The 18,489-nt window shown below is 46.8% G+C and overlaps 1 protein-coding gene across 7 annotated transcripts in view; it reads right to left on the reverse strand.

Annotated features, from left to right (window-relative positions):
- Positions 1 to 245: 245 nt before the first annotated feature.
- Positions 246 to 18,489, reverse strand: part of LOC127570033 (glucose-6-phosphate exchanger SLC37A1-like) — an 87,989-nt gene continuing 69,745 nt past the window's right edge. For 3 of the 7 annotated variants that reach the window (XM_052015247.1, XM_052015245.1, XM_052015246.1), the window contains exons 15-20: positions 17,874 to 17,922; positions 14,828 to 14,901; positions 12,476 to 12,554; positions 7,082 to 7,179; positions 4,529 to 4,590; positions 248 to 1,684 (exon numbers count right to left, since the gene is read on the reverse strand). In XM_052015247.1, the coding sequence (XP_051871207.1) occupies positions 1,669 to 1,684; positions 4,529 to 4,590; positions 7,082 to 7,179; positions 12,476 to 12,554; positions 14,828 to 14,901; positions 17,874 to 17,922 (378 nt within the window). In that variant the 3' untranslated portion in view covers positions 248 to 1,668. Of the gene's footprint in view, positions 1,685 to 4,528; positions 4,591 to 6,347; positions 6,903 to 7,081; positions 7,180 to 12,475; positions 12,555 to 14,827; positions 14,902 to 17,873; positions 17,923 to 18,489 lie in introns of those variants that run through there. The other 4 variants (XR_007956290.1, XR_007956291.1, XM_052015249.1 and 1 more) reach the window with 4 other exon arrangements.

Here is an 18,489-nt window from a genome sequence, read left to right on the forward strand (position 1 = left end):
GCCCACATCACAGTGCCATCCCTCGCTCCCCCACATCACGGTGCTAGCCCTCACTCTCCCACATCACAGTGCCGGCTCTCACTCTCCCACATCACAGTGCCAGCTCTCAATCCCCCACACAGTGCCAGCTCTCGCTTCTTTTCATGACAGCACCAGCTCTGGGCTCAGCTCCACTTTGCTGTGTAGTTGCAGTTTCACTGTCGGATCACGCAGCTATCTGGACCTGTGCTCCCTCCCACACCCAAACCCACCCATCCTGTCGTCTCTAACTCCTGACTTTTGACAGAATTGCACCTCTGCCATCACAGGCTTGGTCCTTGAGAAGGGTGAAAGGTTACCCGTGGTCGGCAGGAGTGCAGAGGTGAGGTTACAATCGGCCGGGACCTTACTGAATGACAGGGTCGACTCCCGGGACCAAGGGACCTACTCGTGCTCTTAGCCAATGTGCTCCTTTTTCATTCCGTCAGCCAAGGGCAGACACCTGCTGCAACAATCTTCAAAAAGGACAAGCACCACGCACATTGACAGGATGGAACGACGTGCTGGCTGGATGACTCAATGCCACAGGAGGAGGTTAATCTAACCTACTCGTCAACTTCAGCTGCCAAGAATTCAAAGCTTGCAGTTTAACTCCAAACACTGAAGTTGGTTGAAGATGGTGGAGGCTGATACCTTGGGCAAGTTCAAGAGATTGTCAGATAGGCATATGGAGGAATTTAAGATAGAGGGACATGTGGGAGGAAGAGGTTAGATAGTATTGAGAGTGGTTTGAAGGTCGGCACGACACGGTGGGCCGAAGGGCCTGTATTGTGCTGTATTGTTCTATGGTTCTATCTGCAAAACAGCAGATCATTAACATTCATCGTGGTAGCAAGCCCTGCAGACAACCTTCACAACTTATAAGCAAGAGAACAAACTGCTGGAGGAACTCAGCGGGTCGGGCAGCATCTGAGGAGGGAAATGGACAGTCGACGTTTCAGATCAAGACCCTGAATGTGCAAATAGTTTTATTTTCCCAGTACACATAAAGAGTCTTCGCTGTCCATTCTGAGATGCTGCTCGACCTGCTGAGTCCCACCAACAGCTTGTTTTTTGCTTCAGGTTGCTGCATCTGCTGTCTCCGGTGTCTTCATATTTTACAACAGTATTTGTTACGAAAACGATTGTCAAATAATTCAAAAGGACTTGGCTCCAGTGGGTGGGAAAACAATGAGATTCAAAGCCATTCTGCTCCTGGACACAAAATGCTTGCCTGCAGTGGACTGACGGGTCCTTGTTCTCGGTGCTTCGCGGACAATTCACCGGATCCCACAAAAGCCTAAAGGCCCCCAAGAAAATATACTTTCATACAAACTGCAGCTGCAGAAATACCTCTCACCTCATAAATAAGCAGGTCGCTTTCTAACAAACTATAAAGGCACCTATTGTTTGTAAATGTCAGGTGGAAGGCTCATCTAACAAGATGTGACCAAGGTGGCAGATACAATTCACTATGAAGTTGAAACAAAATGCAATCCCGATGCTGGAATGTGAGGACGGACTGTAGTCTAAGGCATTGGATCACACAGCATTTCACGTTCCAATGCTGTGCAAATATGCTTCTTCAAGAGCAGGGCGAAATGTGGATTTGGCCCAGAATCAGTCAAACCGGTGCATCAGGGTGGGGCGTCAGTGTTCCTTCAACCTGTAGGTGGGTTGGGGGGATGATATGGGCAGGAGCAAACATGAAATCAGTGAGTGAACATGTCAGTACTTCAGTGGGTCAATGAAGTTCACTATTCCCTGCCCTGTGGCCAGCTCATTATTGACTGTGAGGAGGTGGTGGTACAGGAGCCTGAAGACCCACACTTAATGATTCAGGAACAGCTTCTTCCCCTCCTCCATCAGATGTCTGAACGGTCCATGAATCCATGAACACTTCCTCGTTATTCCTCTTTTATTGCAATATTTATTTTTGTAATTCAGAGTAATTTTATGTCTTTGAACTGTACTGCTGCCACAAATCAACAGATTTCACACCATAAATCAGTGATAATATATCGGATTATGATTCTGACCGAAGGCCAGACCATCAGAGAGTCGTTAAGTCACACAGCACGGAAACAGGTCCCTGAGCCACAGCCGTCGAAGCTGACCAACATTCTCATCTGGACTAGTCCCATTTGCTTGCATTTGAACCGCATCCCTCTAAACCTTTCCTATCCATGTACCTGTCCAAGTGCCTGCAAATGTTGTTAATGTACCTGCCTCACCCACTTCATCTGGCAGTTCACTCCATATACTCACCACCCTCTGCGTGAAGAAGTTGCCTCTCAAGTTCATATTAAATCTCACCCCTCTCACCTTAAACCTGTGCCATCTGGTTCTTGATTCCCCAACCCCAGGAAAAAGACTGGGTGCGCTCACCCTGTCGATGCCCCTCATGATTTTCTACACCTCTGTAAAGGTCAGTCTCCTACGCTCCAAGGAACAAAATCCGAGCCTGGAGAACCTCCTACCATAACTCAGGCCCTTGAGTCCTGGCAACATTCTTGTAAATCTCCTCTGCACTCTTTCCAGCTTCATGACCTCCCTCCTATAACAGGGTGACCAAAACTGAACACAATACTCCAGGTGTGGCCTCACCAACAGCTTGTACAACTGCAATGTAACATCCCAATTCGCAACTGATGAAGGCCAGTGTGCCAAATACCACTGAGGCACACAAAGAGCCCAGTTAGAAGCTGTGCAGGCTGGCAAGGAAGCTGCTAGAGGGAATGCAGACCAATGCAAATGACATTTTAAAAGGGAGGATCATGAAACCTGTAGAAGGGAGGTGATGTCTGTCCCAGGCAGAGCTTTGATCGCTCAGTCGCACCACCAGCAGGATGTACTGGTACTGCAAGCCACGGGAACCAGAGATTCACAAAATAGAATCAACATACAGACATTCTTCAATTTGTGGAAGGGATCAGTTTCCAAAAAATAGGTTTATAAATTAAAGACCTATTCTAAAGACTCAGTGACATTGCAGGGAAAATTCACACTGGTAAGGCCTGCATTCATGCCCCTTCTTCTCGCAACAATTCAGAACATGGAACAGTACAGCACAGGAACAGGCCCTTCGGCCCACAATGTTGTGCTGAACTAATTCAACTAATAGTTAAATGCCCGACTAAACTAATCCCCTCTGCCTGCACAACGTCCCTATCCCTCCCATCTCTGCACGTCCACGTGCCTATCTAAAAGCCTCTTAAACACCCCTATCATATCTGCCTCCACCACCACCCCTGGAAGCACATTCCAGGCCCCACCACTCCCTGTGTAAAAAAACTTGCCCCGCATATCTCCTTTGAACTTACTCCCTCTCACCTTAAGTGCGTGCCCTCTAGTGTTAGAATATAATTGCAGCGATACATTTTTACTCCAATGCTCCAACCTCCTGGCAATAACGTTCAACTCACTATGTTAGCTGGTTGTTGTATCTGAATGTTAACCTTGTGATTCATGTACAAAGACTCAAATTCATCCAAATACCAACATATAATAACCCTTCTTCATAAAGCAATCAGTTTCCTCTTCTCACTAAAATGAATAATTTTCTACTCCCCCACATTACACGACTCCCGCACAGGTCAATAGGGTGGCAAAGGCAACGTACGGCATGCTTGCCTTCAGTAGTCGAGGCATTGATTTCCAGAGTTAGGAAGCTACGTTACAGCTTTATAAAACTCTGGTCAGGCCACATTTCGAGTACTGCGTTCAATTCTGGACGCCTCATTATAGGAAGGCTGTGGAGGCTTTGGAGAGGGTACAGAGGAGGTTTACCAGGATACTGCCTGGATTGGAGGGCATGTGCTATGAGAAGTTGGACAAGTTGGGGCTGTTTTCTCTAGACCAGCAAAGGCTAAGGTAAGATTTGATACATGTTTATGAAATTATGCGAGGCATAGATAGACAGCCAATATCTTTTACCCAGGATTTAAACATCCAGTACTAGAGGACATGTATTTAAAGGTGAGAAGTGGAAAGTACAAAGGAGATGTGCGAGGCAAGTTTTGTTTTAACCACAGAGAGGTGGGGGCTCGGAATGCACTGCCAGGGGTGGTGGTGGAGGCAGATAGCGTAGGAATGTTTAAGAGACTCTCAGATAGGCACATGAATGTGCAGAGAAGGGAGGGATATGGTCAGTGTGCGGGGAAGAGGGATTAGATTAATTAGAAGTCACCGGTTTAATTAGCTTGGCACAACATCGGGGGCCGCAGGGCCTGTCCTGTGCTGGACTGCTCTATGATCTCTACATGTAGATGGGTGAAATGAATCTCCTTCAGCATTCACTTAACCCATTTCTATCCCTTCTCTAACTCTTTACATCTCCACCAGCTTACTTTCCAACCGAGCCAGCACAACTGGATGTGGTGTATTTGTGCCACTCATCCAGCTACTTAATAGGGATCACATACAGCTTCGACCACAGCAGTGATCCCTGAAGGAGTCGCTGGTAACAGCCCCCCTTGGCCATTGCAGTGTGAGCGCCGATCCAACTTACTCAATCTCAATCGTCTTTGGCCCCAAAATACGAAGCTCCTTCAGTATAAGACGCAAAAGCAACTTAAATAAAAACAAAAACATGGTTAGGGCAAAATTTCAGATGTAAAATCCACCTCATGGGTAATTCAAATCTACAGATGACAAGACGGAATCCAGAAAGCACTTGGGCCTTAACATAACCCCATCACTTGCCACCATCGTGTCACTTAAACGGCAATGGTATTTTTATTACAAAACATGATCATCGCAAAATTTGCAGAATAATGATTAACCACCCGGAATACATTCAAATGTGGAATTGTGGGAAGCTGTACACAGACTCCACAAAGTCAAAGTCAATGCAAAGCAGGAGGAATGATGAAGATTTTAATTTATTTTTTGGGATGTGGCTGTCACCAGCAAGGCCAATGTTTATTACCTACCCCTAAATTTTTCCCAGGGTGACGACATGGCTAACACAAGGGGACATAATTTTAAGGTCATTGGAGGAAGATATAAGAGGGATGTCAGGGGTAAGTTTTTTTACACAGAGAGTGGTGGGTGCGTGGAATGCACTGCCGGCAGAGGTTGGGGGGGCACATACATTAGTGACATTTAAGAGACTCATGAATGATAGAGAGATGGGGCAGGGTATGTTGTAGGGAAGGGTTAGATAGATCTTAGAGCAGGATAAAATGTCGGCACAACACTTGTGGGCCAAAGGGCCTGCACTGTGCTGTAGTGGTCTAATGTTCTAATTGCCCCTGAGGGTGTGGGGGTAAGCTGCTTTCCTTGAACGGCTGCAGTCCTTCAGGTGAAGATGCTCCCACAGCACTTCAGGGAGGGAGTTCCAGGATGTAATGTAGCAACGATGAAGGGACACATTCCCAGGTCAGGATGTGACAGGGAGGGGAATTTGACGGGTCGGTGTTCCCATGCACCCTACTGCTCAAATGCTCCTTGGTGGTTCAGGTCATGGGTTTGGAGGGGATGTCAGAGTGACGTGGGTAAGTGACTGCAATACAACTACAACACTGCTGCCATGGTGTATCAGTGCAGGAGGCAATTAAAGTTGAGTGTATTGATACAATTGGGCCAATTTGTCCTGAATGGTATTGAGTTTGTGATGTTGGTGGAGCTTCGTTCATCCAAGCAGGTGGAGAGTATCCATCACTCTCCTGATTTCTATCTTGTAGCTTTGGGGAGTCAGGATCTGGGGAAACTGACTGCAGATCCCCATCGTCTGACTGACTCCTTTAGCCACAGGCTGCTCCAGTTCAGATTCTGAATGACGACCCCAACATTATCGAGGGTTTCGGCAACAACAATGCTACTGAAAGTCTTGTTGAGATCGCTGGACACACTAGTGCGCGTGCTTTGGCCAGGTGTTGCTGTCCAGGTCTTGATACACACAGGCACGGATGCTTCACTCCTGAGAAGCTGCACATGGAATTGAACCGATTCTACGCTGCTGGTGGGAAAGGACATACCAGGGACGGTGATTGTGGGGAAGAGGGGCGGAGGTTAAACACTGGGTGAAAGGCAGGCACGGTAGCGCAGCGGTTAGCATAACACTATTACAGCACCAGTGACCCGGGTTCAATTCCGCCCACTGTCTGTAAGGAGTTTGTACGTTCTCCCCGTGTCTGCGTGGGTTTCCTCCGGGTGCTCTGGTTTCCTCCCACATTCCAAAGACGTACGGGTTAGGAAGTTGTGGGCGTGCTATGTTGGCGCCGGAAGCCTGGCGACACTTTGGGGCTGCCCCCAGAACACTCTACTCAAAAGATGCATTTCACTCTGTGTTTCGATGTACGTGTGACTAATAAAGATATCTTATCTTAATTTTGGCAGAACGATGAAAGTTGCTTCATGAATGTGTGACTGTGCTCCATACATCTTCCAGGCATCAGTGGACTGGTTGTGTGCATGGCGTCTTGATGTGATCGAGTGACCACATCAGTAGACAACTGCGAATCAAACAAGCTGTGGGGGTCTGGAGTCACATCCCAGGGAAGGGTGGAAGATATCTCTCCTGAAGCACATTTGTAAAACTAGTTGACTATTTAAGATATTCTGACAGTTTCTTGGTCACTTTGAACAAAAGAATCTTTTTCTTGTAGATTTAGGATTCAAGGCAAGGAGGAAAATAGGCAGGGAAACCAGGAATTCCCCCATTTTGCTGTAAATAATGGTGCACTCTACTGGGATGGTGGTGTTGGAGAGGGTTCACAGAAGCCTCATACCTTTTGCATCCACAGCAGCTGATACACCAAACTGCAGCCCAGCTCTACGGAAAGAGGTGCTCCCGAGGGAGACCACGTCCACGTCACTTTGGGCATTCAGAAATTCAACAGGACCTCAGTGCTGGCACGGTTTGGTTCGGTTCTGCTGCGCTGGGAAACAGGGCCAAAGAAGTAATTGTTCACGTAAACAGCTGGCAACCAAAAGCCTGCAGATAAACCTCCTCTGCTAGCAGACTGTGCCCCAGTCATTGTTCCAGTTCTGACACCCAATAAACAAAGAAACAATAACCAATGAGGAGCGAGATAAAGAGACCGGTTTGGCTGCTCACCAACAAGGCAAAGGCATCTGCCACCATCAACATGTAAAAGACATTGTTCCAACCGGTGGGAGAGATGAGACCAGCTAACAAAGGTCCTAAAGCAGCACCTGTGGAGAGGAGGTTTTACAGGAGTCAATCAGTCTTGGGATCAGCACAACGCCAATGATAAAACTGTTCACAAAGCGACCAGTTTGGCACTCAGAGATGTCAGACTGAGCAGGCCACTAGATCCTAGCAGGACGTGTGGGGATTTCACACCCTGAATACATGTGGAGTCACAGAGCAAATCAGGACAGATACAGGCCCTTCGGCCCAACCAGTCCATGCCGACCACAGTGCCCACCCAGCTAGTCCCAATTTCCTGCGTTTGGCCCATATCCCTCCAAGCCCCGCCCCTCCGTGTGCCTATCCGAGTGCTTCTTAAATGATACTGTTGTACCTGCCTCACCCGCTTCCTCTGGCAGCTCGTTCCACGTACTCACCACCCTCTGCGTGAAAAAGTTGCACCCTGGGTCCCTTTTAAGTCTTTCCCCTCCCACCCTAAACCTATGCCCCCAGAGTTTTGGAATCCCCTTCCCTGGGGAAAAGACTATTACCATCCACCTTATCCACGCCTCTCATAATTTCAAACACTGCCATGAAGTTTCCCCTTATTCCAAGGAATAAAGACCCAGTCTGGCCAACCTCTCCCTATCACTTAGGTCCTCAAGTCCTGGCAACATCCTCGTAAATCCTTTCTGCACTCTTTCCAGTTTAACCACATCTTTCCTATAACAGGGTAACCAAAACTGTACCCAGTGCTCCAAGTGCGGCCTCACCAATGACTTATACAACTGCAACATGATGTCCCAACTCCTATACTCAGTGCCCTGACTGATGAAAGCCAGCATGCTAAAAGCCTTTTTCACCATCCTGTCTACCTGTGACACCATTTTCAGTGAACTATACACTTGTACCCTTAAGTCCCTCTGTTCAATTACACTCCCCAGGACCCTAGAAATTTGCAGTTTCTCATTCTAAGGTGTTACTTTATACTGTCTAATTGCTTTGTACGGTCATTAGCCACTTTAAAGTGTTTATATTTCCAGCCATGAGAGTGTGGCTATCCGAAGGGGAAATGTTCCAAAAGAATCACAATCAAAAAGCAGAGCCCAAGCCCAGAGGAGGTAACAAACACTCGGTTAAGTTGCTGGGAGGAGGAGAAACAGGAGTCCATCAGCCCTCAAGCTGGCTCCACCATTTAACCAGACTGCAGCTGATCCAGTCTTGGCCTCAACACTGTTTTCCTGCTCTTGGTTTCTACCCTTGCATTTTAAACGTTTGTCAATCTCTGCCTTGAGTGTCATCTGTGTGGAGAAAGGAATTGTCAACGTTTCAGGTCGAAACCCTGCATCAGGACTGTCGACAATTTCTCTCCCCCCACAGATGCTGCTCAACCCGCTGAGTTCCTCCAGCAGATTGTGTGTTGCTCCAGATTCCAGCATCTGCAGTCCCTTATGTCTCGTCTTTGCCTTGAATATATTCAGTGACTTTGCCTCTACAGCTTTCTGACGAGAGAAGAAATTTCTCGTCATCTCAGGCTAAAACAGGTCATCCCATGTTCTGAAACTGTATCCCTCAGTTCTAGATATCCCCACTGGGTGAAATATTCTCTCGTAATACACCTATGTTCTTTAGAACATAGAACAGTGCAGCACAGAACAGGCCCTTCGGCCCACAATGTTGTACCGACATAGCTAATCCCTCCTACCTACAGAATGCCCATATCCCTCTATTTTCCTCTCGTTCATGTGCCCATCCAAGCTCCTCTTAAAAACCCCCAATGAATTTGCCTCCACCACCCTATCAGGCAACGCATTCCAGGCATCCACCACTCTCTCAGTAAAAAAAACTTACCCCTCACATATGTTCTGAACCTACCCCCTCTCACCTTAAATGCATGCCCTCTGGTATTGGATCGTTCAATAATGGGAATAGAATCTATACCAGTTAAGACTAAAAGGTTTCTCATAAATGAATGTGTGGCTGAAGAGCTGGTCCAGACAGGAGCCCTTCAACCACTTAGACCACTGGGATCTATTCAGGGGCACTTGAACTGGAGGGGGACCAATATTCTCGCAGGGAGGGTTGCTAATGCTACTTGGGAGGGTTTAAACTACTCTGGCAGGTGGGGTGGGACCCAAACTAGTCGTGTAACAGGTGGGAAAGATGAAGCAAATCTAGACATTATAGCGAGCAAGTCCAGTAGGCAGGGGCAGGTCTGATGGGCTAGACTGCGCTGATTTTAATACACGAAGCCCCACAGGTAAGGCAGGTGGACTCAGAGTATGGATTGGCACGCGGGATTGTGGTATTGCAGCTGTAACAGCAAAATGGTTGAGGGGTGGGCAGGACTGGCTGCTCAACATTCTGTGGTACCAATGCTTCTAGCGTGACTGAGGTGGAGGTAAGAGAGGAAGGGTAGTGACTGGGGAGAACATCACAGCAGTACTTAGAGAGAATATTCCCAGGGAGCGGGGGAACATCCAGCGAGGCCATGTGGGTAGAACTTAGATATAAGAAAGGGGTGATCACTTTGATGGGATTATACTACAGACTCCCCAATAGCTAGCAGGAATTAAAGAAGCAAATATGCGAGGAAATCATAAATAGGTGTAGGAATAACAGGGTTGTAATAACAGGTGATTTTAACTTCCCTAATATTGACTGGGACTGCCTTTGTGCCAAGGGATTAAGCTTGACAGAATTTGTTAACAGTCCAGGAAAGTTTTCTCAAGAAATATGTAGATGGTCCTGCTCAAGAAGGGGCAACATTCAACCTCTTCTTGGGAAATGAGGCTGGGCATGTGTTTGACGTGTTGATGGGGAAGCACTTTGGGACATAATTCTATTAGTTTCAAGATAATCATGGAAAAAGATAGGACAGGTCCTCAAGTTAAAGTACTACATACGGGGAAGGCTAACTTCAACGGCATCTGGCAGGAACTCTCAAAAGTTGACAGGGAGAGGCTGTGTGCAGGTGAAGGGATGTCTGGCAAGTGAGAGGCTTTTCCTAATGTTGTGCCTTTATTTAAGAAGGGCAGCAGGGATAAGGGATTCTGAAAGACAGGACTTATTTGCATTTGGAAAGGCAAGGACTGATTTGGGATAGTCAGCCTGGCTTTGTGTGTGGGAGATCATGTCTCATAAATGTGATTGAGTTTTTTTTTGAAGAGGTGACCAAGAGGATTGAAGAGGGCAGGGCGGTAGACGCTGTCTACGTGGACTTCAGCAAGGCCTTTGACAAGGTCCTGCATGGTAGGCTGGCCCAGAAGGTGAAAGAACTGGCAAGCTCGCCAGTTGGAACAAAATTGGCTTGGCGGTAGGGTGGAAATTGTAGGCCTGTGACCAGTGGTGTGCCGCAGGGATCAGTGCTGGGTCCCCTGTCATTAGTCATACATATTAACGATTTGAATTAAACTAGCAGTGGCACGATTAGTAAGTTTTCAGATGGAACCAAAATTGGTGGTGGTGGCAGACAGTGAAAAAGGCTGTCTAAGGTTAACAACAGGATCTAGATCAACTGGCAGAGGGAACTTAACTCGGAGAAATGTGAAGTTATACCAGGGCAGGACATACACAGTGAACATAGTTCCCTGGAAGTGGCAACACAGGTAGACAGGGTGTTGAAGAAGGCGTATGGCACACTTGCCTTCAGCTGAGACATTGACTACAAGAGTTGGATTGTCATGTTACAGCTATACAAATCGTTGGTTAGGCCACACTTGCAGTACTGTGTGCAGTTCTGGTCGCCCCACTGTAGGAAGGATGTGATTAACCTAGGGGGCACAGAAAAGATTCACAGGGATATTGCCGGGACTGGAGGGCTTGAGTTATCAGGAGAGACTGAATAAGCTGAGACTTGTTTTCCCTGGAGCCAAGGAGGTTGAGAGGTGACATGATAGAGGTGTATAAAATTATGAGAGGAATAGATAGGAATACACTTGGAGTACTGTGTCCAGTTCTGGTCACCTCATTATAGGAAGAATGTGGAAGCGTTGGAAAGGGTGCAGAGGAGATTTACCAGGATGCTGCCTGGTTTAGAGAGTATGGATTATGAGGAGAGACTAAGGGAGCTAGGGCTTTACACTTTGGAGAGAAGGAAGATGAGAGGAGACATGATAGAGGTGCACAAGATATTAAGAGGAATAGATAGAGTGGACAGCCAGCACCTCCTTCCCAGGGCACCAGTGCTCAATACAAGAGGGCATGGCTTTAAAGTAATGGGTGGGAAGTTCAAGGGAGATATCAGAGGAAGGTTTTTTACCCAGAGAGTGGTTGGGGCACAGAATGCGCTGCCTGGGGCAGTGGTGGAGGCAGGTACATTGGTCAAATTCAAGAGATTGCTGGATAAGCACATGGAGGAATTTAAAATAGAGGGATATGTGGGAGGAAGGGGTTAGTAAGTCTTAGGTGAGGTTTAAAGGTCGGCACAACATTGTGGGCTGAAGGGCCTGTATTATGCTGTACTGTTCTATGATTCTATGATAGGGTAGATAGCCAGAGTCTTTCCCATGGAAAGGGTGCCTAAAACTAAAAAGGGCATGGGTTTAAGGTGAGAGGGAGGAGGTTTAAAGGGGACCCGAGGGGTAAATGTTTCACACAAATAATAGTTGGTATCTGGAACGAGCTGCCAGAGGGGGTGGTGGAGACAGGAACAGGAACAACATTTAAGAGGCATCTGGACAGGTGCTTGAATGAGCAGGGCACGGAGGGAGAAGGAGCTGATGCAGGCAAGTAGGATTTACATAGATAGGCATGATGGTCAACAGAGATGCAGTGGGACGAAGGCCCTCTTTCTATGCTGTACACCTCTATGACTCCAAAGAGCCCTGATCCAATCATTCTGCTGTACTCGGTCATTCTGGTGTTCAGCCCACAGGTGAAGGACTCGGATAGTCTGGTGCCCTGGAGCGCCCCGGTGATGGTGTCGAGCCCCAGTGGTCACGTGTGAAGCAGTCACTAACACATGGCTGAACTTGGCGCCATGTTAGTCTAGTTGGAATTCTCGGATTAATCAATATTTTTCAATTCCTGTCTATAAAGAAATTAGTAGATTCTTTACATGTCCAGAGGCCCTCTCATCAGGGAGAGTGCCTCCATTGTCTACACTACGATGAATTCCTGATCCCCCAATCAATCTCTTCATGGCCCTTGCATTTTATTTGTCTACCTGCACTGCACTTTCCCTGTAACTGCAGCACTATATTCTGCATTTTGTTTTTTTTAACTACCTTGATGTACATATGTATGGCATAATCTGTCTAGATGGCACACAACCAAGAGTTTTTCACTGTATCTCAGGACATGTGACAATAATAAGCCAATAACAGTACAGATAATATGTTAATTTATTCCACCCACCTATGGAGCCTGTCCCATCAATGATTGCAGTCACCGTAGACAAGGCTTTGGAATTTCCTGCTAAGCTCTTGTGTGTGCCCTGAAATCAGAAATCATCCTGGGGTTAACAGGATCACCACAGGCAGGCTTCAAACCTCTCCAGTACCAGTCAGTAATACCAGCGTAACAGCCATGCAAAATCCAGGCAGACAGTACCACCTCTCTGTGAGCAAAAAGCAAACTGCTGGTAACAACACACGCCAAATGCTGGAGGAACTCAGCGGGTCGGGCAGCATCTGTGGAGGGAAATGGACAGTCGATGTTTCGGGCCGGGACCCTTCATTAGGACTGGCTGATTGCCACGTTCCAGCACCAGCTTGTGACCTTGTTACGAGGAGCTCAGCGGGTCAAGCGGTATCGGTAGAGGCAGAGGGATGGTCGATGCTTCAGGTTGGTACCCTGCGTCGGGATGTAGGGTCCCGACCCAAAACGTCAACCATCCCTCTGCCTCCACAGATGCTGCCTGACCCACTGAGCTCCTCCAGCACTTTGCTTTTTGCTCCAAATTCCAGCATCTACAGTCTCGTGTATCTTTACATCTCTATGAACTGTAACTGGCCTTAATACCACCATCGAGGACATCTTCAAGAGGTGGTGTCTCAAGAAGGCGGCATCCATCACTAAGGACCCTCACCATCCGGGACATGCCCTCTTCACGTTACTACCATCGGGGAGGAGGTACATAAGCCTGAAGACCCACAGTCAACAATTCAGGAACAGCTTCTTCCCCTCCGCCATCAGATTCCTGAATGGTCCACGAATCCATGAACACTACCTCGTTATTCCTCTTTTGCACTATCTACTTATTTTTGTAACTTATAGTAATTTTTATGTCTTTATGTCTTGCACTGTACTGCTGCCGCAGAACAACACATTTCACGACATAGGTCAGTGATAATAAACCTGATTCTGATTCTACACTCAATGTACTAGGGACAAGGAGTTACAGTCTGAAACCTAATTAAAGAAATCAGATACATTCTCAGCAATACCTTTATACAGTGTATTTAACGCAGAAAGATATCTCACGATGTTTTATAAATCAGAGAAAAATGATGAACCATAAGAGGACATTATGAAAGATGACTGAAAGCTTGTCTTAAATAGAGGGGGTGGAAATGGAAGGGCAGAAGTTAAGGGACGGAATTCCAGGACATCGGACCTAAACAGTCAAAGGCATGACTGCCAGTGCTGGAGTGAAGGGAGTAGATGTTGAAAGGAGACCAGAGTTTGAAGAAAACTTCCAGTTCTGTGACCTTTCAAGCACTCTGAGCACATCCATCGCCAGTCCCTTCACCTACTGCTGCCATGTCTTCAGCCATCTTAACCGTAACCAAAGAAGGCGCCCTGTCCGGATGCATCACAGCTGCACAACACAACCGTTCTGCCCAAGACCACAAGAACTTGTGAACAAGGCCCAGCCCATCTCAAAAAGCACCATACCTCCTTTGACTCTGTCGATGTTTCCCGCTGCCTCGGGAAAGCAGCCAATATAATCTAGGACCCCTCCCACCCCAATCATTCTCTCTTCTTCCCCCTCCCATCAGGCAGTAGATGCAACAGCTTGAGAGCACGTACCACGAGGCTCAAGGACAGCTTCTATCCCACTGTTATCAGATTCTTGAATGGACCTCTCATACGCTCAGAGATGATATGCCAACCTACCTCATTGGGGCCTGTGAACCTTATTTGTCTACCTGCAATGCACTTTCTCTGTAAACACTATATTCTGCATTCTGTTTTCTCTTTACCACCTCAATGTAATTATATATGGAATGGTCTGTCTAGATAGGACACAAAACAAACCTTTTCACTGTATCAGTAGTGTAGCGGTTAGCGTAACGCTATTACAGTGCCAGTGACCCGGGTTCAATTCCGGCCGCTGTCTGTGAGGAGTTTGTACATTCTCCCCGTGGATTTCCTCTGGGTGCTCCGGTTTCCTCCCACATTCCAAAGACGTACGGGTTAGGAAGTTGTGGGCATGCTATATTGGCACTGGAAGTGTGGCAACACTTGCGGGCTGCCCCCAGAACACTATGCAAAAGATGTATTTCACTGTGTGTTTCGATGTACATGTGACTAGTAAAGATATCTTATCTTATCTCGGTACATGTAACAATAATAAAGCAATACCAATAAACTCTGGAATCCCCTCCAACCTCTTCAGCTCATTGTTCTCCTTTGTGTCCTCCTCAAAACCTTAGCCAAATTTTCATCACCTATCCTTGTCCTGTCCTTCTGGTTAAGGCCAGTGGCTAACAATAGTTCCAGAAGTTAACCTTGTTGCTGCTGTTGCTAAATTTAGTTACTCACCAAATCAGCAGATACTGCAGTCGTGATTAGCGCATATGGTCCATTCACTAATGCCCCGCAGCCAATCAGCATAACTGTGGAACAAAATGGAGGCAGGAAACTTTACTAGGTATAACATTGAGATGTAAAGTTCAAAAGAAGTGTAGAGGTTACAGTAAACAATCTCTTGCCAATGAGGGTGTGAATTTTGAGAGTTCTGTGGGAGATGCTGGCCCAAAGCAGTGAGAAGACATAGAATAGAGAGTTATCTTCTCTCCTTTTACTAGGTACTTTCAAAAATGTTTTCAAAATGAAGGTCGTGCATTCCTTGTATTAGAGTCGAGTTGTTTACAGACATTATGGGCAGCGTAGTGGAGCGATTACTAAAGTTGCCACCTCACAGCTCCAGTGACCAGATTGAATCGTGACCTCAGGTGCTGTCTGCGTGGAGTCTGCACGTTCTCCCTGTGAGAGTGTGGGTTTCCCTGGGTGCTCCAGTTTCCTCCCACATTCTAAAGACTGGTTGGTACAGTTTTCAATTTCAATTAGAAATTTCAATCAATTCTGCATTCACACCCATTTGCAGAAGAGTCTTCCAGACAGCCACAAGCTTTGAGTCATAGAGTAATACAGCACAGAAACAGGCCCTTCGGCCCAACTCGTCCATGCCGACCAAGATGTCCATCTAAGCTAGTCCCATTTAGCCCATATCCCTCTAAACCTTTCCTCTCCATGTACCTATCCAAATGACTTCTAAACATTGTTATTGTACCTGCCTCAACCACTTCCTCTGGCAGCTTGTTCCATAAATGCACCACCCTCTGTGTGAGGAAGTCGATCCTCGAATCCCCTCTCACCTTAAACCAACGTCCTCTAGATTTTGATTCCCTTTCCCTGGGGAAAAGTGTGTGCATTCGCCCTATGCTCCTCATGATTTTCTACAACTCCATAAGGTCACCCCTCTGTCTCCTGCACCTCAATGAATAAAGTCCGAGCCAGCCCTGTCCGAGTCTCCCTCAAACTCAGGCCTTGAGTCCTGGCCACATTCTCGTAAATCTTTTTTGCACTCTGTCCAGCTTTGGTGTGTGCACCACAGAAAGCATCCTATCTGGATGCATCCTGGCTTGGTATGGCAACTGCTCTGCCCGGGACTGCAAAAAACTACAGAGTTGTGGACACAGCTCAGCACATCATGGAAACCAGCCTCCCCTCCATGGACTCTGTCTACACTTCTCGCTGCCTCTGTAAAGCAGCCAGCATAATCAAAGACCCCTCCCACCCTGGACATTCTCTCTTCTCCCCCCTCCCATCGGGCAGAAGATACAAAAGCCTGAAAGCACATACCACCAGGCTCAAGGACAGCTTCTATCCCACTGTTATAAGATTATTGAACGGTCCCCTAGTACGATAAGATGGACTCTTGACCTCCCTATCTACCTCGTTATGACCTTGCACCCTATTGTCTGCCTGCACTGCACTTTCTCTGTAACTGTAACACTTTATTCTGCATTCTGTTATTGTTTTCCCTTGTACTACCTCAATGCACTGTGTAATGAATTGATCTGTAAGGATGGCATGCAAAACAAAGTTTTTCACTGTACCTCGCTATATGTATATTTACCAATTTACTATCCAATAACACACTAGGTGCACCAGTTAAATGATCACAAGCTGGTGCACCATCAGATCTCATTGAGAAGCAGCTTTCGTCCCCATCTGCAGCACTGTTAGAATTGGCCAAACCGATTATCTTGCAGAAAAGAATGGGAGAAATTGGGCAGCAAAGCTTTAGGATAGAGCTGGTGAGGAACTACAGACACACACACACACACACACACACACACACACACACACACACCCTCCCCACATTCCCCTTTTGGCAACACCTTGTCTATCCTGACCATGACATGTATCTATGCTAATCCCATCTACCATCATTAGCCCCATTTCCCTCTACACTTTTCCTACCCAAGGACCTGTCCAAATGCATTTTAAAAGTTGTAATTGTATCTGCTCCCGCCACCTCCTCCAGCAGCTCAAAGGTAGGAGTTACGTTCAATGTACAAGAATGATTCCAGCGATGAGGACTTGAAGTTACAGGGAGAGATTGCATTTGCTATGGTTCTTCACGAAGGATCTGACAGGAGGTATTTAAAATTATTAAGCATATAGACAGAGAGAAATCGTTCCCATTGGCAGAAGGGTCACAAACCAGATGGCATAAAATGAAAGCGAGCGGCAAAGGAACCAAACCCAAGGAGAAACATATTTCGGCAGCAACTGGTTAGGGGATTGAATTAGCTCCTGAGGAAGTAGAGGATGCAGATTCAATTGTTCTATTCAACAGAGAGTACTTGAGAGTAAAGAATGTGCAGGACCAAAGAGAGAAGACAGGGGAGTGAGGCTGACTGGATCGCTCTTTCATGTCGCAGCTGTGCATTTGCTGGGTTGAATGGCAACCTTCCATGTTGTAACTATGGAACAGATGTGAGCTCAGTGCCCTTCTCTGGACCAAGTTCCTGTTGATTATGTATTTCTCAGATGACAGATTGGCTTGAACACTCAATAGGCTATCACAAAGGCACTGATCAAATATTTCAAGAGATCTTATCGAGGTGTATCAAATCATGAGGGGCATAGATAGAGTGAGTGCACACAGTCCTTTTTCCCAGGGTTAGGGTATCAAGAACCAGAGGGCACAGGTTTAAGGTGAGAGGGGAGAGATTTAATAGAAACCTGAGAGGAAAGCTTTTCACACATAGGGTGGCGTGTGTATATGGAATGAGATGCCAGAGGAAGTGGCTGAGGCAGGTACATTAACAGCATTGAAAAGACACTGGGACAGGTACATGGATAGGAAACGTTTCGAGGGATATGGGCCAAACGTGGGCAAATGGGACTAGCTTAGATGGGCATCGTGGTCAGCATGGACTAGTTGGGCCGAAGGGCCTGTTTCTAGGCAGTATTACTATATGACTGTCTGCATCAAGACAACAGCCTCAAAATTCCTATGAACTGCAACAAATGACACGTCTCACAACCTTAGAGGGAGCAGGATTCAACTCACCGATGATGGTTTTCAGTCCCATGTAGCCAACTGCGGAGAATATGTAAAGCTGCCGGAACACAAACACAACAGTCAACCTTTATTCTCAGTAACAGATACATGTATTAACTAATAGCACACACAAGCAACAGGATCCAAGCAAGGAAAGCCACCCAGGTAACAGAATCCCCTGTGGATGCTGGAATCTGAGGTGTAAAACTCGACAAACGGATTCATCTGCCAAACATGCATTGCCCCTGCTACACGAGAAAACAGTAACTTGTCAAAATCTCAAAAGTTTACAGAGGGTAAACAGTGAAAAATCCTATCTACTGACTGGCCAATCAGTAATAACAGGGCATTGAGAATTATCATGAGAAGTATACAAAATTCTGAGGGGTATAGATAGGGTGAATGCATGCAGGCTTTTTCCCCTCAGGTTGGGTGAGACTGGAACTGGAGGTCATAGGTTTAGGGTGAAAGGTGAAATATTTAAGGGGAATCTGAGGGGGAACTTCTTCACTCAGAGGGTGGTGCGAGTGTGGAACAAGCTGCCAGCGGAAGTGGTGGATGCGGGTTCATTTGTAACATTTAAGAGAAGTTTGGATAGGTACATGAATGGGACGGGTATGGTCTG

This window comes from Pristis pectinata, chromosome 4 (assembly GCF_009764475.1).
Source record: "Pristis pectinata isolate sPriPec2 chromosome 4, sPriPec2.1.pri, whole genome shotgun sequence".
NCBI classification, from domain to species: Eukaryota; Metazoa; Chordata; class Chondrichthyes; order Rhinopristiformes; family Pristidae; genus Pristis; species Pristis pectinata.